Source organism: Acartia tonsa, chromosome 3 (genome assembly GCF_053477335.1).
Source record: "Acartia tonsa isolate MP-2025a chromosome 3, ASM5347733v1, whole genome shotgun sequence".
In the NCBI taxonomy this organism is placed as follows: Eukaryota; Metazoa; Arthropoda; class Copepoda; order Calanoida; family Acartiidae; genus Acartia; species Acartia tonsa.
The window spans coordinates 45,078,195-45,102,670 of NC_137262.1; the positions used below are offsets into that span (position 1 = coordinate 45,078,195).

The 24,476-nt window shown below is 30.2% G+C and overlaps 1 protein-coding gene across 1 annotated transcript in view; it reads left to right on the top strand.

The window, feature by feature from the left end:
• LOC145314909 (FYVE, RhoGEF and PH domain-containing protein 1-like) overlaps positions 1 to 24,476 on the top strand; it is a 55,411-nt gene that overhangs the window by 12,873 nt on the left and 18,062 nt on the right. Inside the window, exons 5-10 of the mRNA XM_080154986.1 lie at positions 192 to 259; positions 7,414 to 7,484; positions 12,299 to 12,387; positions 13,512 to 13,628; positions 20,686 to 20,781; positions 22,209 to 22,354. Coding sequence (XP_080011112.1) covers positions 192 to 259; positions 7,414 to 7,484; positions 12,299 to 12,387; positions 13,512 to 13,628; positions 20,686 to 20,781; positions 22,209 to 22,354 — 587 coding nt within the window. The remainder of the gene's footprint in view (positions 1 to 191; positions 260 to 7,413; positions 7,485 to 12,298; positions 12,388 to 13,511; positions 13,629 to 20,685; positions 20,782 to 22,208; positions 22,355 to 24,476) is intronic.

Below are 24,476 nucleotides of genomic sequence, written 5' to 3' on the forward strand. Positions count from 1 at the left end.
TGGTTTTTCAACCAATCTTTAACTCAGAAATGTTGAAAATTGAATAGGGGCTTGTCTACGATTTTGGTTTTTGGCTAAAAAAATAAAACAAAAAGGAATTATTTCTAGAGCTATTTTTACAAGATAGTTTTATCTACCCCAATTAAATAAGCTATGTCTTTCCTTTAATATTTATAATTTTTAATTTGTAGGGTATGGAAGAGTGTGAAAATCTGAGTTTACAGCACCATATGCTCTGTCCTGTACAAAGAATACCCAGGTATGTACATTATACTATTGTACAGAATCATATGCTTTGTCCTGTACAAAGAATACCCAGGTATGTACATAATAAAATTGTACATGATCATATGCTCTGTCCTGTACAAAGAATACTCAGGTATGTAAAGTACAATATTGTACATAAGATATGTTTTGTTCTGTATCAAATACAATTTAAATTTGAACAATGGTAGTATTAAATTATAAACCTTGGCAAAACATTTGATAAGTACTCAAATTCAGCTTCGAACCCTCTGTTACAAAATTTTTATTATTCATTAATTTACTTTTCAATATGGCAATGAAAAAGATTAAGACACAAGTTTAGATTTTCAATTTTACATCAAAAGTTTTCCAGATTTGAATAAATCCATTGATTTGGATAAATTTTCTGAAAAATAAAATGAAGAAAATGTTCAGATGTGAACTAATTTAAATTAATCGAATCATATAATGTTTGTGTTAATCTATTTATTTAGATTAGTTCAGTAAGATCTTGTAAAAAATTATTCCATGTTGGCTATTAGAATATCGTTATATAGTTATGGGTGTTTTAAAAGCTACTAAACTGAAAACCACGATAAAAATCTACCAAAATCCCATAAACTTTTTTCTCCAGTAAATTTTTGAATGTTTGAATGAAACTGAATTTTTGTGTCTGTAAAGTTTGGAATTCTTTATTTGAATTAAAACCTCAAAATGTAAATTAAACATTTATTCAAACATTCATTTTACATAAGTTATTTTTATACTTTACGTCATTTAGTTGAAAATTTTGTATTATTAGGTATATTTTATTTTTAGAAATGAAGAATCTTTTACTGAAAAAATATTACATTTGAAAAATAATTAATATATCTCCAATTTATATTCCAAAATTATCATTAATGAAATAAGGTTTAATGTTATACTGCTACCTATATGTCATGTAAAAACATATTCTAATATTCTGTTATCAAATATAAAAAAAGATGTCTTTAATTTAATCTTTACCTTTAAATTTTTATTTCTTTTCAGGACATATGTTTAAATATAAATATTGGTTTCTAAAAATTTGCAAAAAATCTCCGAATTTTTGGCAAGTTATGCAAAAAAAAATTAAGATTTAAAATATGAATGAAAGCTGCAATTTCATTTAATAAGGTGTTTTCATGTGTATGTTAAAAATATATATTAGATCTTTTCATGAAAATACCCACTTTCGAATTTCAATCTTCTGCTAACCTAAAAAGTTACTTTAGGGGCCTAGAAATATATGTACAAAATTTCAGCTCTCTGTCTCTACTGGCGACCTAGCGCCAGGCATGTAAAATATCAACAGATAACGGTAGCACGGCGGTTTTAACAATATCTCAGTAATGTGCAGGTTTTCAGCTCTTCTGCATATTTCAATTTAAACACATAAGGCCAAAGATATTATATCCAAAAAATCTTTTGTCAAAGTCTACTCTAGACCTAGCGCCAGTCAGTTTTCTAAAATCATGCATTTTATACCTGTGAAAAATGAAATTGCCAGCGCTAGGTGTAGAGTAGACTTTGACAAAAGATTTTTGGGATATCATATCTTAGGCCTTATGTGTTTAAGTTGAAATATGCAGAACACCTAAATTCACCTTCCAAGCCATTCTCTAAGCATTTTAATTTTTTTTTAGAAATAACGGGATTTCAAAACTGCCTTTTGTAAAGGCCTAAAAAATATCTTTTTTTGTCCCTTTTTTCACTGTATATAGTTACAACTTATTAAGATATTATTCTCAGTTAAAAAAAAATTGGCGCTTCCAGCACCAAAACCGGCAAAAACAGGCAGTTAAACTTCTGAACCCCTACTTAACCCCCTGACAGACCCCCCCTCTATCTCGGCTCCTGTTACAGATAGAGACGTAAAACTTTTTTCTGGTTGTTCATGTGTATCTTTAGAGAATTGCTTTTTCTAGTCATAGCGGTCAGACCGCTTCTTATCCGCTTTTTAACGTCCAGCCGCTAAATATTAAAACAGCTGTAGAGCGGCCAATTTTAAAGCTAAGAAAACCAAATTTTATGACAAATTATTATTTTTATAATAAAAAAATACCTTTTTTGACCATCACCAAAAAACGACAAATAACGGAAACCGCCAATTTTGGCGGTAAAACGGCCAATTTTAAAGCTAAGAAAACAAAATTTTATGACAAACTATTTTTTTTATAATAAAAAAATACCTTTTCTGATCATCGCCAAAAAACGACAAATAACGGAAACCGCCAATTTTGGCGGTAAGACGGTGGTTGGCGGCGCTAAATAATATTTTTATCTGTTTATAGTTACAACTTATTAAGATATTATTCTCAGTAAAAAAAAAATTGGCGCTTCCAGCACCCAAACCGGCAAAAACAGGCAGTTAAACTTCTGTATCCCTACATAACCCCATAACAGACCCCCCTCTATCTCGGCTCCTGTTACAGATAGAGACGTAAAACTTTTTTCTGTTGGTTCGTGTGTATTTTAAGAGAAAATTACTTTTTCTAGTCATAGCGGTCAGACTGCTCCTTATCTGCTTTTTAGCAGCCAGCTGCTAAATATTAAAAAAGCTGTAGAGCGGCCAATTTTAAAGCTAGGAAAACCAAATTTTATGATGAGCAATTATTTTTCATAACAAAAAAAACGACAAATAAGGGAAACCGCCAATTTCGGCGGTAAAACGGCGGTTGGCGGCGCTAGTTTTATCTGTTTATGATCACAATAAAGACTACATACAAAAATTGGCTGGTCTAGAGCTGTTTTAGAATTCCGCTACTGGCAGCTTAAAAACGGCAAAACTACAGGTAGGAAATAAAAAATCAGTTAAAAATTGGTCAAGGAGTGGCCAAACGGTCATGGCCTTACTATTCACGGAAGTTTATTATTACTCAAGAATTAATATATATTTTATAAAAATTTAATTGATTTGAAGCTTACATGGACTGCCACCACTGGCAGCGGTCAGCTGGAAACAACAGCTGATTTTTAAAAAAAATTTAATATGTCATGTAGGCATGTAAGATAAGCTTAATTTTACAATTTTAAGTCTATGAGTAAAAAAATAAATACACTGGAGCCATTCAAAGTTATTTGAAGACTAGGCACGTATGGGCCCTCAGATGTCAAAACTTTATTTTAGTGTTTGGCCAAATTGACTTAGCAATTGTATCTGTAAGTACGTCTAATAACATCCTTTGCTATTTTTAAAATCCTAGAAAATTTTTTTTGCAAGAAAATTGCATAAATTCGCAACCTTTTTTAGAACCACTACATAACTCGAGTTTTAAAACTTTTTATATAAAATCCTTTTTACAAAAAATATCAATAATTACTTAAAATTAAACCTGAAAGAAAAAAAATCTCATTACACGTGTTAATTTGCATGTTTTAGGTCTTTTTTTTTAGGAAAGTATAACTTCCACATTTTTGACAATAATATATTTTTTTAACATTTTAAAGTAAAATATAATAAAACTTAAACGATTTTTCTTGAATTATCAGTTGAAAATTTCATCAAACATGCAATTTAAGTGATGAAAATTTAATAAAATCATTTTTAGAATGTTTAGAATTACCAATTTTCTACATTTAAAACAAAATGTTAACATAATTTAAAAACATTTTAACATATAACTTCAAAAATCATTAACATTTTATAAAAAGATGTTTCAAAAAATAAATCATTAAAAGGTATTAAAATGCATTTGAAATTACTTAAAATTAAAACGAGAACATCTTTTTACACTGTATTCTATGTAATAGAGTTTAAATGACATGATTAGTGAATGAAATATTTCCTAAACTCATTAAGCCTTTTTGTGACTATATTAAAAATAATTTATTTTGTTTTATATTGCTTTTTTATTCAAATATTTGACAAAATTTTCCCTACGTCAATAAAATAAAGTCAGTTTTTTACTGTTTCCAGGTTTTTCTTTATAATTATAACAATTAAATATAATATAAATCTTCATTATCTTTTATTTGAATTATCATACACATTAAAATGTAAAGTATAAGCTAGAATAGCACTTTTTTCAACGAATATTTTAATGACATTATATCAAAATAATTCCTCTTAAATATCACACAACATATGATTGGGAAGTATAGCCATTTCTTGGAGGTATAATATTTACAAAAATACCATTAATTCTGTTTTTATCAGAAGTTAAAAAAATTGAACAATTCTAAAACAATGGTTGGCTGTCTAGATATTGAGTACACTAAGATTACGTCTCTGTTCTATTAAAATAACGTTGCAAAAAGAGGGGTTCTGAAAGTAATCTACCTAATTTTTTTTAAAGAACCAACAAGTACTATCAGTATCTTTTTTCTTGTAATCTAGCAGACAATCAAATCATAACACAATTTTCATGATAAAATATTCAGGTTTCTACTTCACATTTTAAAAAATATACTGATCAAAAAAATGTTCAAAATTTTACTTTGTACTAATTGACAAAATATGTTGTAATTCTTATTTTAAAGTTACATTTTTATCCCTGACAAAATCATAGACGACTTTTAAAGGCATCTTATCTAAACTTTTTGAAGAAAAACTTAAAAACGTTAATTAAGTATGAAAACTATTTTCTTCGATTTTTCTGAAGTTATTATCGCATTCTATGGGTTTTTTATTATCATTTACTTATATCGAAAGTGCCAAACATTGTACCCTAACTTATTCATTTAATAAAAAACCAGCCGTGTAGGAGGATTATATCCTGCTGGATCATACCTGAACACCTAATTTTCATCTTATTTTTTACTAAGGTTGATTAAATATTACAAAAGTAATTACAAGAGAGTTGTCCTTACTTCTGATCTTAGAGCTTTGCCTTTATGGATGTTGTCATCCTATTTTTTGTCTATATTTAATCACTTATTAATGTTGTCATCATTGTCATATTATTTGATAAAAATATCAATGCTTTACAAATAAAATTTTTAGAGAAGATCATCTTGATGTTTTTAATAATTAGATTTGTATATTTTGATTTTGTTGTTAACCCTTTGTAGACAAATTGATAATATTTCTAAATGTTATCTTTTTTAAATTGTCTGCGTCTGGCATCTGACTAAAATAAATATCTATTACATTAGTTTAAACAATTAACTGTCTTGACCCTTTCCAGACCTTAATCAGCCAATTTTTGTTTGTAGTCTTTTATTGTGATCAGCTAAAAATATTAATTGGCGCCGCCAACCGCCATTTTACCGCCGAAATTGGTGGTTTCCGCTACTTGTCGTTTTTTGGTGATGGTCAGAAAAAGCATTTTTTTGTTATGAAAAATAATTGCTCGTCATAAAATTTGGTTTTCCTAGCTTTAAAATTGGCCGCTCTACAGCTTTTTTAATATTGAGCGGCTATCTGCCAAAATGCTGATAAGGAGCAGTCTGACCGCTATGACTAAAAAGAAGTAAATTTCTCTAAAAATACACATGAACCAACAAAAAAAAGTTTTACGTCTCTATCTGTAACAGGAGCCGAGATAGAGGGGGGTCTGATATGGGGTTAAGTAGGGATACGGAGTTTAACTGCCTGTTTTTGCCGGTTTGGGTGCTGGAAGCGCCAATTTTTTTAAACTGAGAATAATATCTTAATAAGTTGTAACTATAAACAGATAAAAATATTATTCATCGCCGCTAACCGCCGTTTTACTACCAAAATTGGCAGTTTCCGTTATTTGTCGTTTTTTGGCGATGGTCAAAAAAGGTATTTTTTATTTAAAAAAATAATAGTTTGTCATAAAATTTGGGTTTCTTAGCTTTAAAATTGGCCGTTAAAAAATAATAGTTTGTCATAAAATTTGGTATTCTTAGCTTTAAAATTGGCCGTTTTTCCGCCAAAATTGGCGGTTTCCGTTATTTGTTGTTTTTCGGCGATGGTCAAAAAAGGTATTTTTTTATTATAAAAAATAATAGTTTGTCATAAAATTTGGTTTTCTTAGCTTTAAAATTGGCCGCTCTACAGCTGTTTTAATATTTAGCGGCTGGACGCTAAAAAGCGGATAAGGAGCGGTCTGACTGCTATGACTAGAAAAAGCAATTCTCTAAAAATACACATGAACAACCAGAAAAAAGTTTTACGTCTCTATCTGTAACAGGAGCCGAGATAGAGGGGGGGGGTCTGTCAGGGGGTTAAGTAGGGGTTCAGAAGTTTAACTGCCTGTTTTTGCCGGTTTTGGTGCTGGAAGCGCCAATTTTTTTTAACTGAGAATAATATCTTAATAAGTTGTAACTATATACAGTGAAAAAAGGGACAAAAAAAGATATTTTTTAGGCCTTTACAAAAGGCAGTTTTGAAATCCCGTTATTTCTAAAAAAAAATTAAAATGCTTAGAGAATGGCTTGGAAGGTGAATTTAGGTGTTCTGCATATTTCAACTTAAACACATAAGGCCTAAGATATGATATCCCAAAAATCTTTTGTCAAAGTCTACTCTACACCTAGCGCTGGCGATTTCATTTTTCACAGGTATAAAATGCATGATTTTAGAAAACTGACTGGCGCTAGGTCTAGAGTAGACTTTGACAAAAGATATTTTGGATAAAATATCTTTGGCCTTATGTGTTTAAATTGAAATATGCAGAAGAGCTGAAAACCTGCACATTACTGAGATATTGTTAAAACCGCCATGCTACCGTTATATGTTGATATTTTACATGCCTGGCACTAGGTCGCCAGTAGAGACAGAGAGCTGAAATTTTGTACATATATTTATAGGCCCCTAAAGTAACTTTTTAGGTTAGCAGAAGATTGAAATTCGAAAAAGGGTATTTTCATGAAAAGATCTAATATATATTCTTTTGAAAACTTTGAGTATTTTAATTGTAAAGTAGTTTCGTTCCAAAAAAATAGTTGTAAATGCATGATATATAAGGAAAATATAAAACATGTTACAAAAACAATTAAATGCATTTTAATATTGTAAAATAGAAATTAATCTCATTTAATATATGTTGTAAAATGTTTAAATAAAATTAATATTAGATTAAAAATAGTTTTATAACTATTTTTTCCCTATATTTCCACATATATATCCTATTTCTATACCTCCAACATTACTCATAGTCTGTTTTGAGAGTCAACCCTGCAGGGCTTCAATAAACCACACGTAACCTAGCCTAACCTTGACAAATTTTATTATAGATATGAGATGTTGCTACGTGATTACCTGAACAACTTGCCAAAGGATTCTCCCGACAGACAAGACTCAGAAAGTAAGTGCAGAAAATCGACAAAGCCCAAACTGTATTAAAATTGTGTCAAAAATGATCAATATGACTTAATAAAATGAGGTAGAGGAGAGAAGTCGGAAAGAAAACCCTAAAAAAGAGATGGATAATCCCTAATTTTTATTACGTCACATGGGTGATTCTTGACACAATTTTAACACAATTTGGGCTTTGTCCAGAAAATCTTCTAATTTTTGGGGGATTTAAATGATTGGTTGTAGTAGGGGGATATCAACACCATCCTTAAAATTGAAGTTAGGAAGGTCTGCCTACACTTTTTTTCTATAAATAACTATGATCTTCTTGTTTTTCTCTAAAAAATAAAATTGCTTTGTTAAAATATGTAAATAATCTAAGATTTATTTCTACAAAAAAAATTGTAAGTCAATAATTTCAAGTGTTTATTTAACCATCAAAAAAGATCCTTTGTATATACAGACATTAGTTGAATAAAGAACAGGGCTGTCGCATTTTCTTTTAATGCGTTTGCAGATTTGGGCTCAGTTTTAAGTATAAGAAGAATTAGAGAAATATTTAAAGAGATCTTAAGTTTTTGAAGTTTTTTTAAAGTTGGAAACCCTGAAAGGACTGAAGTTGATTTAACCAGTATCTAATGCAAATAGAAATGAGTTACACAATTTTTCTTTATTTTTTGGAAATCCAAAGAAATTTAATCTTTTTAGTAATCTTAAAAATTCTACTTTTATTTAAGATTTTTCTACAGAATTAGCTTAAAACCTGCTAAAAGACAACCTATTACTTTGTAATTGTATTATTTTGAAAAAAAAGCATTTTGATAAAAGTTAATCTTTTTTTAACCCTGACCTTGAGTATATCTTTTCATATTATTTGAGTTATCATTATCATTTTAACATAAATACTATTGTATATAGATAAGCATATCATAATTTGTTTGTATAGCAAAGTACTCTTTTTTGTCAATATTATCCTTGCTTGTTTGTTTTCCTTTTTTGATAACCTTAAAATATAAAATAATTAAAGATACAAAATATGCTGACTTTTTTATTCAGCCAATTAAAATAGAATAGGTGAAATTTATCTTGAATGTTCCTATTTAAATATTTAAATGTTCCTAGCTGATCAGTTTTGCCAACTCAAAAATAAAACATTTAAGTAAAGTGTAGAATATCTTCGCTTAAAGTTTATATTTATAATCATCATCATCAGGCGCATCTCTCTTTTTGACTGTTAAGTCCAGAGAATACGGACACCTTGTTCCTCCATGAATTCCTTTTTTTGGCAAGTGCTTCAGCTTCTCCCCATGTTAATTCCAAATTAAAGAGGTCCTTTTCAGTGCTCCGCCTCCAGGTCATTTTTGGTTGTCTCCATTTACGTTTACCAGTGGTGGGGTTCCATTTTAAGCACTTTTTTGGAAACCTATTTTGTTCCATTCTGAGCACATGTCCTAGCCACCTTAGTCTTTTATATTTCACTTCTGCTTCAATACTATTGCACTTGGTCTTAGCATACAGCTCAATGTTTGATATTTTGTTTGGCCAGAATATTTTGCAAATTCTTCTTAGGCAGCTATTGTGAAATGCATTAAGTTGATTTGCTTCAGTTTTCACAGTTCTCCAGCATTCAGCTCCATAAAGAAGAACTGATTTCACATTACTGTTGTAAAGTCTGATTTTTGTTTTCAGAGCAAGTTTCTTTGAATTCCAAACGTTGTGTAGACTGTTGAAAGCAACCCTAGCCTTATCAATCCTGGTCTTAATATCAGCTTTTGAGCCATTTTCGCTGCTGATAACACTCCCCAGATAAGTGAATTTGTTGCTTTGTTTCAATTGTTCACCATTTATTGTTATATTTTGATCAGGGTTTGTAGGTATATTCATAATTTCGGTCTTCTTGACATTAACAAAGAGCCCAACTTGTCCTGCATATTTGACTAGTCTATCTGTTTTAGCTTGAAGATGTTTGATTGTTTCTGAAATCAGTGTCAGGTCATCAGCAAAGTCCAGATCCTCTAGGTGTCCTAGTATGCCCAGCTGGAGACCACGTTTTTTGTCCTCTGTGGTTTTCTTCATCACCCAGTCAATGACCAATATAAATAGAATAGGTGATAAAATGCATCCCTGTCTAACTCCAGTGCTTATTCTAAAGAAATCAGATGTCTTATTGTTTCCAACTGAAACACAGGCTTGGAAGTTGTCATAGAATTTAGTTATCATAATTATCATCTTTTCAGGTATACCATAACTTCTTAGTATTTTCCAGAGTGTTTGTCTGTGTATGGAGTCAAAGGCCTTAGAGAAATCAACAAAATTTACATGGAGTGGCTTGTTAAATTCAACACATTGTTCAATAACCGTCCTAAGGGTGAAAATTTGGTCAACACAGCCCCTTCCAGCGCAGAATCCAGCTTGTTCTTCTCTTAGTTTATTGTCAATTTTCTCATCAATTCTGTTTAAAATAATTTTACATAGGACCTTGCTTGGGATAGAAAGCAGCATAATTCCTCTCCAATTATCACAATTGTTCAAATCTCCCTTCTTAGGAAGTTTTATGATTATACCTTTAGACCAGTCCGTTGGTATCTTTTCTTGCCTCCAAATTTTATCAAAGAGATCAGTTAGAGTCCTAACAGAAAGATCTATGTCTGCCTTAAGCATTTCGGCAGTTATTAAGTCAGGTCCAGGTGCTTTGTCATTCTTTAGACTATGTATAGCAGCTTTAACTTTTTGAATAGTTGGTGGTTGTGTGTCTATGTCTATTTCATGTCCTAGTTCTGGTTCAGCAGTAATTTCTGGTTCAGGTCTGTCAAACACTTCTTCAAAATGCGATTTCCACCTTTCAGCAACTTCTTTTTCTGTAGTGAGTAATTTACCATCTTTAGCCTTGATAGTCTCACCAATCTTTTTGTTACATTTGCCACTTAGTTGCCTGGTTATGTTGTATACTGTTTTCATGTTACCGAAGTCAGCTGCTCTTTGGGCCTTTTCAGCCAGATTGTCAATATAATCTCTCTTGTCTTTCCTTGTGCACTTTTTGACCTCTTTATCTTTAGCAGTATATTCAGCTCTTAAATTGCTAATGTCAGCCAAATGTTGAGCACTATGAATTTTATTTTTAAGCATCTTTCTCTCTTCTATTTTGATCCATGTTTCATCAGAGATCCATTCCTTTTACTCTGGTTTCTTGTGTCCTAGGATTTCCTTAGCAGTAGATTGAAAGTTTTCTTTAATTGAAGTCCATGTGATCTCAGTCTCGTCATTTAGGTCCTCTAAGACTTGAAATCTATTTCTGAGTTTTAAGACAAATTCATTCTTTATCACAGGGTCCTTTAATCTTGAAGAATCATATTGTCTACCAATCTCACTCTTTTTATCATGGCCAGTACGCTTCAGCTTTAATTTAATCTTACTGACAACTAGTTCATGGTCACTAAATATGTCGGCTCCTCTGTTGACTTGACCCATTTTCTATTGATCATAATGTGGTCAATCATGTTTCTTGTTTGTCCATCAGGCGTTGTCCAGGTATATTTGTGAATGTTTTTGTGTTGGAATAGTGTACCTCCTACAACCATATCATTATTTAAACAGAATTCAAGTAAAAGTTCTCCATTTTCATTTCTTGTACCTATACCAAAGTGTCCCATTTCGTTCTCCACTCCAGTCCTGTCAGTTCCTACTTTAGCATTCATATCTCCAAGAATTAGGCACATGTCATGTTTGGGTACTGAGTTTCTGATTGATTGCAGTTGATCATAAAACTCTTGTTTTGCTTCTCCATCTTTGTCATTTGTTGGGGCGTAGCATTGGATAATAGTCAACTTGCAATGCCTTGATTGGAATCTAGCCTTAATTATTCTGTCTGATATAGGTTTCCAGTCTATTAGTGAATTGACATGTCGTTTTTGAATAATTATAGCAACACCATACATATGTTGGCTTTCATGACCAGAATAAAGTATTAGGTGGCCATCTTTGGTTGTAGTTTGTCCTTGTCCTGTCCATCTACATTATGCAATTCCAAGTATTCCAATATTGTAACTTGTCATTTCTTTAACTACTTGGGCTGTTTTAGTTGACTCATACATTGTTCTAACATTCCAGGTTCCTATCTTACAGCTTTGCTTAGAACTTATTGGTCCTGTCATCAAGTTGATAGCTTCCTTTCGGATTTGACCATCATCTTTCATATTCTCAGTAAACTGAGCATCAGTTCCAACAGTTCTTGTTTCATGTACACCTCTGGCTGTGTGAAAGCCATAAGTGTTTGAGGTTCTGTGGGTGTTTTCTTGAACAGGGATTTTTTACAGGTAGGATAGTTAGTCCTACGCAAACCTTTCATATCCCTGGAAGGAAGGGTGACTGGTAAGGGGAGGGACGTCAATATCCCCCAGTACTTCAAGAAGTACCTCCTGCCCTTTTAATGTTTATATTTATAATATAAACATTAAAAGGATTTTACCATGATGAGATTTTAAGATATCTGGATTGAACACACAGTAATTTCTAGAGAATTTTAAACCTACGTCATAACTAAAATCTTTTTGGAATCATCTGAGGTCACGGTTTTGTAGCGAAGCTACTCTTACTTTTGCTGTGTGACAATTATGCGACTCAATTACTAGTGTATAAACTTTTTTACATAATTTTATACATTGAGCCCATTTTACTGTCCCACGAGTAGCTACACTGTAGGGGAGAAACATAATATAGGTTCAGTGGTTAGTGAGATCCTTCGGTACACACAGACGGACATTCTGTTACTTTTTTAAAAAAGGATTGACTTTTTTGGCAGTTACTATCAATAAAAATATTATTTAGACGCCCTGAAGCAGGTGTCTCAAGCTGCAGCCCATGCCAACGACTCCATGAAGAGGATTGAACAGTTCAAGAAACTTCTAGAAACTCAGGTGATTTGATTGACTGATTTACTTATTTGCTGGTTAATAGGTTGCGTGAGTATATTTGGTACTTTTGACTTTTTAAAAGTTTTTGGTTATTTTCATAAGATCTTTTTAAATTAAAAATAGTCATATTTTTTTCTATTTATTTTAATTGACTGTCTAAATGACTCTTAAACTTGAAAATTTTTTAGATTATCATTTTTTTGTTTAATTTACTTAATTATAAACTGGCTTTGGGGAGATTTTGTTGGCCTATGCATTAAGAGATATAAGTTTTCCGGAATTTTAATGTAGGGAGTAGATTTGAAATCTGCATCAAATTTTAAGGATTTTTTTTATAAAATTCGTTTTTTGTAAAATTCTTTATCTAAAAGCGAAAATACATTTTAGGTTAATTAATTTTGACCAATAGGATAGGTGGATTTTAAACTACCTGCGCTCTAATTGGTTGAATGATGTACGACATCCAATCAGAGCGCAGATTTTTAAAATCCACCAATCACAGATGCCAAAATTAATTAACTTAATTTGTATTTCCGCTTTTAGATAAAGAATTATACAAAAAACGAATTTTATAAAAAATCCTTAAAATTTGATGCAGATTTCAAATCTACTCCCTACATTACAATTCCGGAAAACTTATATCCCTTACTATGCATAGCGTCGGAGAAACAGTTATATTTTATTTTAAGAAAAGAATATAAACTGATATTAAACACTGCCTAACATTATATAGGGCAAATTAATATATTTATTTTCTATCATATTTCCCTAACATTTATTTAGATTTATGTGAGACCAGTTTTTGTCATTTATGGGAAGGGTTACATAAGTATATTTTGTCTGAAAGGAAAATATTATATTAGTTGTGAGTGAAAAAAACGCCAATTATTTTTGTTATTAGCTTTTAAATAAGGGATATATATAAACAATTATAGATAAACTATGTAATTAAGCATTTACCTTTATGAAACCTTTCTCATCCTCTATAGAAATCCTCTATTATTTCTATACTATTTCATACTCTTATGTCAACGTCTGTCTGTCTACCAGTTTTATATGTGTTTCTGTTAGAAGGCAACAATCCCGCAACAAATGCAGGACCATTCATGAAATTAAAATTATTTTAGGAGAGTATTGGCGGGAGCTTGGACCTAGTGTCCCCTACCAGAGAACTTATCAAGGAGGGCAGGATAGTGAAGATATCAGCCAGGACAGGGGACCACCAGGATAGATACCTCTTTCTGGTAAGTATATATGTAGATAGATAGATAGAAGGTAGATAGATTGATAGATACATAGTAGATAGATTGATAGATAGATAGTAAATAATTTGATGGATAATAGATAGATAGTAGGTAGATTGAAAGTTAGATAGATTTTTAGATAGTGGAGAGATCGATAAATATTAGATTTATTGATTTATAGAAGATAGATTATTAGATGGTAGATTGACAAATGGTAGATTGATAAATGGTAGATTGATAAATGGTAAATTGATAAATGGTAAATTGATAGATGGTAGATTGACAGAGGGTAGATAGATACATAGTAGATAGATAAAAAATTGATAGACTTATTTTTTTTCTAGAAAATAGATATATTCATGAGATAGATCATGCAAAATTGCCTATTTTAAATATACATGCACTTTATTGTCAAGATTTGCATTACTTTAATCTCTTCTGTATGTTTCATAATCATATTTTTTGCAATTATTAGAATTTAAATACATCTGAGTAGAAATATTTCTGACAACGCATTTATATTTCTTCTTCTTAAAAACTATCTCTTTCCGTTTGCATTTTAAAATGTTAATGACAGCCTACTGAAAAGTACCATTTGCAATCAGTTTTTATTTTGAATGACAACTTTTTCATTTTAAATGAAAGGTCGATGTTTATACCCCTGATATTATATAGTTTTAAAGTTTCTTTTTTTTGTTTGCTTTTTTAAACATTAGCATTAAATATAAAAAATAGATAGATAAATAGCAGCTTTAAAAATCAAATAAAAGCATATGTAATTGGCTTAGCAATGTTTAGATTTGAGCATGTAAGGTTTATAAAGGTACAGGGACAATCAAACATAAAAACGAATGAAAAGATTAAGTTAATAGACTGTCTTTTATGTTATGTTTATGAATGGCATAGGATAAAACATATAATATAGCTTTTTAGGATCATTTTGTTTAATAATACCACGTTTCTAATAATAAGATTATTTGTTTGAATTATTTCTTGTGCCTATCCCTAAACATAGTAAACACACAGTAATTTATAAAGTGATTTTATCCATGTAGTTGCCAATTACAAGTGCATTCACGGATTAAGGGACTAGTGTAGTGTGTAAATAAGACGGATACACAGGCAGGCGAATTTACATTAATACATACATTAGTTAATAAGCAGCTACACCACAAAGAAAATATACGATTTATTTTAAATCATTATAAATTAGAGAAATGTTTAAAAGTAAAAAAACGAATGATTTTAAGTTATCTATTTAGATTTTTGGTCATATTTATACTTCCTACAGAGCGCTTTTAAATTAAACTTAATGCTTCACGTTCACATGCACGCCCCTACACGCTTCTATTTCTTTATTTAAATATTTTGTAAAACAGTTTCTCGTATTCATTCGAATCCGGTGGATAGGAACCGGTTCTCATCCATACGAAAAAACTATGTCTAGCATCGAATTATATCCAGTTTTCTACGAATATAGAAATGTACAATCATAAGATTAAAACCAGTTTTTTTAGCCGGTGCCTCCGGCACCTCGGGGCTAAAAAAACTAGTTTTAATCTTATAATTGTACATTCTATATCCGCGGAAAGCCGTTTATAATACGATGCGAGAAATAACTATTCCTTGACTCCATGTAACCAACCATCTTTCTTACAACATGTTAAGTATGCCAATTATTCAAACCAAATCTTATTTCCATAGTCTTTCAATTTTGTAAGATTACAGACCATTTTTAAGGTTTATTAGTGTTGAATTTTTATTGTATTAGAAGGTGTTAAACAGTTCCAAAACCGGACATCAGTTTGCCAAATTCAAACTTTAAATGTGCAACTTCCCTGTTTGTTTAATAAATTTAATTTTGTAGCATGAAAATATTAAAAAGTAGTATAGCTTAGGTAATGCCCAGAAGGATTTATAAAGGCTAAACAAGATCTTTTTTATCTTATTGTTTTTTAAACTCAAAAATAAAAAGAAATGTCCAAAATTTTATATGGTAAGCCCTAACGCTTATAATACCGAGATGAAATTTAAAATAATTTGGCAATGTCTAATACATAATATTAGCCAAATTTACTAAACTTAGCAAGCTTATATTTCACCAATATTGAAATTGGCCTGAGTACTACAGGGTGTCCCAAAACATTTGTAAGATTTTCCATTGCTTTTTTTAGTTGGTTCTTATAGTGTATGGCCAAAGACTCTTCGCTCATGTTTTTAGCTGCTAAAGGCCGTCAAAGTTATATTTTTTGCAAGTTTTGATCTAAATACATAAATTAAACCTTTTTTCATCGTATGGAGTTTTTCGTCTTTTAGTTTTGCTTATTTTCATATCACTATTCTATAAAATAATAAGTAATAGGATGCAAATTTCTTTTTATTCCACCAAGAAAGCTCAAGGAAATAATATAAACTTTAAAAAGAACATATTTATGAGACACCCTGTATATTATATAATATACCTATTATGGCCAAACTTCGAAACGTGAATTAAGTTAATAACACTCATTTTTCTATGAACGTTGTTATCAATTACTTTTTAGCATAAACAATAAACAACATCCAATATTTGAAGCTAGCAATTTTGTTAAGAGAAAAACAATTATTTTTTCATTATAATCTTAAAACTGGGTTATATATTTATGTATTATTTTATAACGGGTTGTTATAACTTTTAGTACAAGGACGTTTTTGTAAATAAATAGCATAGCAACCATAAGCTAACAGCATTATAGATTTAAAATGTTCTGTAATTTTTAAAAGATAGAAATAAAATCAAGTTGTGGTGGATTATCCCTCTATTAAAGTAACTGTATGTTTTCTGACTTTATGTATGTATATCTGTCTTCACCGAGTGATCCCATAGGTCCTGGGAAGATTAAAACTAATTTGGGGGAGTGTACCACCACCCTCCCAAGAAAAATAGCCGCTAGTTGTAAATAATTCACAGAAACACGTTGCCTAGCACATTCAACAATTTGTGACTGACGGACGTATGTTATAACCAAATTATAGAGTATCTGTGCTCCTAAAAAGCATAATAAATATGATATTTTTATCCTCGTGTAATGCCCATAAGCCTTAAACTGTACCCACCCCATATAAAACAAGGATGACGACGTCCATGAAAATTTAAACTGAAAAAAAAGTAGGAATACCAAGCTACTGATATAAGCATAGCTAATATGTTCACCAACATTCAGATATGTTTAATAACTTATTTCTTTACCTTTGGCTTCACCCTTCACTTTTTTGGAAGGGGTTGAGATCTAATATTGGGGTGTTAAATCCCAGCTTTAAATAGTCAAAAGCCTTCCTGGGACCAATAAAAAAAACTTTCCTAGAAATTGTGTAACCTTCCATAAAAGGAAGATTTTTGTCTTGATATAAAAAAATCTTTCTACAATATAAATACTTTGCAAAAGCTAACCGTCAGTCAAATAGCAAACTTTAATATATGGTAGAAAAGTTTCGCTTGAAAACTACATGCATTGCTATTGTTATGATTAAATAAATATGTTTATTACTTTGATGCAAAGCTCTCATGAATCCAGGGATAGAATAATCGAAGAAAAATCAATACTTGCCACAATCGTTATATGAAAGACTGTATTATATGGTAAATTTAATTGCAAGGGGTGAGGGAAGGGTTTAATTTTTTAAGTCCATTGTCCCTTTCCTCCCTGATAGTTACAGTTATTATGCACTAAATCTGGGCTAAAATTTACCTGCTTGTTAATTCTTTTCTTAAGTTTTATAGAAACGAAGCTTCTCTGCATGTTGGTCTTTCTTATTTATAGAAACTATCATATTTATCCTGAAAGTTGAAAAGAAAAGATAGTTTAAACTGTTTTGCTTCTCCTGAATACAATTACGAAAGGCAGAATTTAACATTTTAGGCATAATCATAAGTGTTTACAAATAAGAATAATATAATTGAAAAAAAGTATATTCTTGCTATTTGTTCACTTTTATGTACATTATATATCTAAGAAAATAAGATTTTGTAGGATTCTTTCTTATAATAAATGGATAGGGAGATATAATCCAGGTAAATTATTTAAGTACACTGCACACACTCTGAAGTGTAGAAAATTATTCATACAATCTGATGAAAAACTTTTCTTTTGTGTATTCTTTTGATTAACAGAACCTTTATCCCCATGCTTCTTAAAATCCATTTCTCCTAATGACGGATAGAAATTACCAAATTGAATTTTGATCACGAAGCTATAGAAATTGGCAAGAATGATGGATAATCTTCGGACTATTTTGCACAATTTTCTGATCAAGTCTGATATACGAAGAAAGGGATTCGTTTGGCAATTTCAAAAGCCGCTAACGGCCAAACGGCTAGCCGTACAGACGTTGTTCAAATAACCTGGACACAAAAGACCTGGAAGAATTAAAACTCAAAAATACTTGATTGGGACAAAAAATGTTATGCGCATTTTCTATGGCCATATGATTGCTTTTAATTTGGACCTCGGACAATGACATGCCAAACTAAAAATAGACTAGAAAATTATAATGTTGGTTAATTTTTAAATATATACATAGACTGTTCGGCCAGGCGTTTGGTCGTTGGAATGCCTTGAAAGATAAATAGATTCTTTATATTTCTGACTTGATCCCATTATTCTTTATTTTTGCACACACGGCTCAGCACTTTGTTTTAGCAGTATATCTGCTCTAGAACTTTTATTCTTCTGTAAGTTTAAAAACATTGTATTTAATTTATATCCTATGTAATCTTTTTCTATTATATATTTTAGAGTTTCGTTTTCATGATACTGTACAAATATTTTTGATTAATGATTAAAATAAATAGGACGATTCTATCTCGAATTCTTTATTCATAAAAAGAAAACTATCGACAGATAGGAATTATTTTAAAATAGTTTAATATGTCTAACATTAAAATCTACCAAACTGTATATTCTAGGGTTAACTGTTGAAGGTTTTTATTTCAGCTAACATGGAAAAGTTTTGTAATCAAACAAATACACATATAGAGCATGAAATAAAAAATTTTAAAATGAGGCTTAAATTTTCATAAAAAAAATGTATTTTATTTTTTAATATTAATATATTTAAAGAAAAAGTTTAATTTTGTTTACATTTTTTAGAATACTTTGTCCTTTCCCCGATCTCATGATGCAAGTGATTTTGATGCTAATAGATGCATATAAAGTTTTTAGGGGCCATATTCTTAAAATTTGAATGATAAAATTTTGAATTATTTGGTATTTAGCTGCTCAAAATTTGTCAGAATACCACATCCCCTAAGGTGAATGGCTCGATTCTCGTCATAAACTGTATCCACTGCTGCCATGTCAGACATGAAACATTAATAATTAGAGTAGGTAGAATGTCTTAGCCAAAAATAGGATTAACTCATTCTCAAAGATTGTAAGGACTTTCTGGCAAATATTTCTGAATTTACTGATCTGTTGTTTGAAAAAAATTGTACATGTTTCTAGTTTATAAAAAGAAGGGTCTTTTTTCGAAGAATACATGCCCATAATTTGTAAAGCAAATTTATCTAAACATATTATTGTGCACGTGGACAGGTACTAATATTCGGAGACTTAGATCATGTTAGGTATGTGTGTATTTAAAGTTTTATTTCTTTCCCCATATTCTTTACATTATCCCTGCTTAAGGAGAGAAAAATATACTCTTTTAGGTCATATAGGTTAAGTTATATTGGGTACTACATAGCTCCGCAGGGTTAGGACACTGCAATGATAGCACCTGCATGGTTAGGGCTCCCAGAAGGAAAAAAACAACCTTTCATATTTTAATTTTTTTTACAAAAAGGGGGGGGGGGGATAAGTGCTTGATAGGCACTTCAAGGGAAATTTATTAAAACTAACATTAAATGCTCTAAAATCTTTGATTAACCATCCCTACTTTTGATTCTGTGTGTGACTTTGCATGTTAGGAGGTTTTTTATATGAAATGCAAATAAGTAATCATTGCAGTTTTTAGTATTCATTTTAAACCAGCATTTTTTTAGCAGGGAATATATTCTACATAATGATAAATCGGTAATGTAGAATTGTTACTTTAGAACGGCCTAAAGTTGCATTTAACATTTTTTCATTTAATTCCTCAAAATTGTTTCTTGATTGACAGCTAAAATATAAAAATAATGTTGAAGCTTTACAAATGACTTTAATTTAATAAATAATGCATTAAATGTCGTTTGTATCTGTAAAAGACCAAAGACGTACAACTAAATTAAATTATAGAATAGGTTAGCTGAACTTGTAAAAAAGTACAAATGACCCTTTCTATTAAATAACTTTTACAAGAGAAAAATCTATATTTTCCATTTTCATATTGGTAGTAAAAATTGGCTGAATATAGAATAGAAAAAGAGTAAATTATGTCTGCAAATATGAGTCTGACTGTCTGACAGTCTGTGTGTGTATATTTATGTGTGTGTGTGTGTCTGTGTGTATGTGTGTGTGTGTTTGTCTATGTCTGAGTGTGATTGAATGTGTCTAACTTTCAATATATTGACTTCTTACAATTTTATATGGAAAAAGTATTCATAGAAAATTGGATTCTTTTTGTACGAAGAAAAAAGATATTTTATTACAAAGAATAAAATATTCTTGAAAGCTAACATATTTTTACAAGAAAGTATAGAAATAAAATATTTAGCTAAAAAAGAAATTAATAGGACCTATGGTAAATGTGGATAATTTAATCTTTACCTAAATATTTGACAGCATTACAGATATTATGATTTCAATACTTTTTTTCAGTAATAGAGGATTAATTAATTAATTTTTATTCACCTATTCTTGAAATCAAAAGCTAATGATTCAAAAATGGATATACGAAATACGTGCATATATTGACAGTTAGATTGCTAATATAGACATCATTTATTGGTCAGTCAGTTAACCAAGTAGGTTAAGAGGGGATAGAGTAAATGGGATATCGTTATTTTAGCCAGCTGCGGGAATAACTTGATTAGAGTACATAAAGATCTGGTGCTACATCCAAGTAATAATATTAATAATTTAATTTTAATTTTCAGTTGACAGATTTGCTACTGCTGTGTTCTCCAAGAAAATCTATGATTTCTGGTGCTCAATATGGACTTAGGGCTAAGTTCCATGTAGAAAATTTACAGGTAAACCTTTTTTACGTTTCTGGACAGGTTTTAAATGAAGATAACAGACAAAAAGTGTTACGACAAAATGCATCGATTTTATCGTTAGTGTATTTTTGTATAATATCGTACTGCATTTAAAAATATGTGTTAATTTGAATGTATTTTACTTCAAACTAACACATTTCGAAGTTACAAGTTTTTTAATAAATACCCATTTTTTGTGAAAAAAAAAATCAGTGGAAATATGTCAATCAATAAAGATCCAACATATGACATTTACAATAGTGTTTATTTTGACGGGTATGTCAATATATAAATTTTATATTCTATATATATATATAATTTTAGGCCAATCTATAATCATAGAAACAAATTATTGACACCAGAGTTTATACGTTTTAACAAAAATTTTGTCATTTTTTGGTTTTAACTTTTAATATTTCTTCAAAAATGGGATAACATTATTATTTTAAGATTAATGAAATTTACATTTTTTTTTTTTGTAATTTGTCTTTAAAAGTCTGGCAAAATCCTTGGTTATACATGATTTTTTACAAGGAATTCTTTTGCTATTATAATGATTGACTTTTAATTTGTATTACAGAAACACTAGTAGAAGGGAAAGGGAGAAAAGAGAAGTTCAAAAGTCAAATACCTCGATCAGAAAGATTGCTAACACCTAATTTTCTGTCAATTATACAAAATAAGTATTGTTATATAACTTAAATGCCTTTACGATTTATTGTGTATTGGCTTATTCTTTAATATACTATTCTTGCTTCAAATTCATTACATTAAAAGTATACATTCAAAATGTATGAAAACAATTTAAATGTAAGATATTAAATATTCATTATTAAAGTGGTTTGACCAAAAGTAAAAATGTCATTGAACTAAACTATTCTAAGCACGCAAATTATTTTCGATAATGCTTAATATCTATATTATCTATATATCTGTATGTACGTCTATAATTTTGTAATGCTAGATATTCATCTTGTAATTGTCACAAAATGATGTTTTACGGGTCTATTTCCAATATTTATTGTTATTTTAGTTGAACGTACAGACGAACTAATGAAATTTTGACTAGCTGCACTACTTAAAAGATTAATTGACAATTTGCTTACTGCCTGCTTTTTTACTTACAGAACTGCAACCTGTACAGTGTGAAGTGTACAAATGGACGTACAGACAGTCTAATTCTAAGGATCGATATATTATTACTTGGATGTTGCACCATATTTTAAAGTACTCTGGTAGAGTGATGCTCACAGCTGGTTAAATTAACAATACTCCCATCCACCTTCCCCTTTCCTCCTATCAGATGAACTAACTGACAAGCAAATGAGATACACATTAGCAAGCTAAATTGACTATACTATTTTTCCCTGTCTATATATTCACACATATCTTATATCCATTATTAACATATATATTTTTAGGTGAGCGAAGGAGACAATCTGGTGACGGCCAACACATTTTACCTTCGTGATGAAACTAAAAGTGTAGAATTGTACACCAACACTCAGGAAGAGAAGGAGGAATGGATTCAGGCCTTGTTCTTTGCCATTAATAGTCTCTATACAAGGTAGAGTATTTTTGTTTCTTGTATATATACTCAAGAACCCAAGTCACCAAATTTTAAAAGTTTATGTATCCGTGTATCAAAGTAACAGTGTCTGTCTGTCTGAATGATCTCGCTAATTGCTGAACCGTTATAGTTCTCTTTGACAGGTTGTATTGTCATAGGTTCAGGGAAGGTTTATAATTATTTTATATTGTCATTTTCTTCCATAACCCATTAACCCAAATTTATGTTGAATGAATCGTTTGAGCATTTTTCTATTTATTTTCATCATATTCCCTTCATAGTAGTGGTTGCGAAATTCATTAATCAACCAACTTTCTTTCAAGTATATTACACATTATGAAAGGGAAGTATACTCAAAAAATAGTTTTCAAACATTCTAGAATTATAGTTACAACATCAGTCTATACAACAATGGCATTTTGGTACTTCCAATACTATTGTCATGTGACTGACATAGACGCAAAGTCTTTTATGTATCGATGGTATGGGCCTTATTCGAACCCTTCGCCACTTTAACATGAGTAGATATACCTTCATTTTAAAGGGACTGTGAACGTAAATTTTTCTCATCTTAATATCAAATCTTAACATTATCTCATTCATAATATCTCACAGATAGAGCAAAACGCGCCTTTGTTTGCTTAAAAAACGGCTTTTTCCGACGATTTTTATAAGGTACAGGGAAAGGAAGAAATTTTCCGTATTATATAAAATGTGCATTAAATTGCTTTTTTCTCCCATTATAGCTAAAATTAAACTTTTTCACATAGTTCTAGATTTTTCCTAACAGTTAAGCTGACTTTTAACATAATAATTGCTTTAAACCAATGTATAGTTACTTAGAAATTGATAAAATAAGCAATATTTTTTATTGAAAACCAAATACAATAACAAAACTAGAAACAGGTTTTTTTATTAGTATCCAAGTAACTTTAGATGGCCTATCTCTCGCCCACCTTTAATTACAAATTTGTAAATAATAAAGACGCAATATTTCTTTATAAACAGTCTGATAAAAGTGTAAACTAATTCTCCAAAGTGGGTTATTTATTGTCTAACACAATAAAAAAGGATATTATTATTTTAAATAACCTATGAGATTCAACCCTTTGTAGACAGTGAGGTATTTTTTTTTCAATAATACGAATTTAAAATAGGTCTTTATTACCTAATTACTACGTTATAAAAAAACTAATTGGCGATTTTATATCATAAAATAAATCCTTAACAGTGAGTAAATTGTTTCAACTATATATGACAAGTTAAATATCCCTACAAACATTATAAGAAACAAAAACGTTAAGATTTTCCCTGTTTTTTCCTTTTTCCCTCCCAAAATACCATAAAATCAAGGCATTATTCCTGGATTTTTTTGTTAATAGGACGTTTTTGGTTGATCAGTGTAGTGAAATGTGCTTAGAAAATGTTAAGATTTGATAATCAGACGAGAAATTTTTACGTTCACACTCCCTTTAAGATAACCTTCCTTAGAAGATATACCCTACTTTCTCTTTAGGTGATATGTCAAGAAAACTATATAAATCCAGCCCAATTAAAAATTGTTAACCCCTGCGGGGTTGTAAATAACTGCCTATCGAACCTTGAAACACTAAAATTAAAAATCTAACTCATAGAAAGGACAATGTTTTACAAAAAAAATACTAATAGATGAAAACAAATAATTATGATTACTGTACAACAAATTGTTAAATAAAAGTAGTTTCATAAATAGAAAATCATTTACAAATAGGTTAATAAAAGTTTATTTTACTCAATGTACAATGTTTTTTTAGTTTACCTATCTATACTCTTGATAATACCTAATAAACATTAATAATGCTCTGTAAATTAAACACACTGCAATATCTTTAGTGTAAGTGGCAAAGAAAAAATCCGCCTAGACTCATTTTAAATAATTGCACTTCTGTAAATTCTTAATTAATAGGATTTTCATATTTAAGAAATATTTACGAATTTGATAAATGCCATTATAAAACAGATAAGAGGTTAGGGAAATGTCTTGGCCCAATTACAGGCTTTCTAAGATATTAGTCGTACAATCAAAGGGCTTATAAACCACATGATAATACACTTCCCTAGGGAAGATATGGTGCAGGTA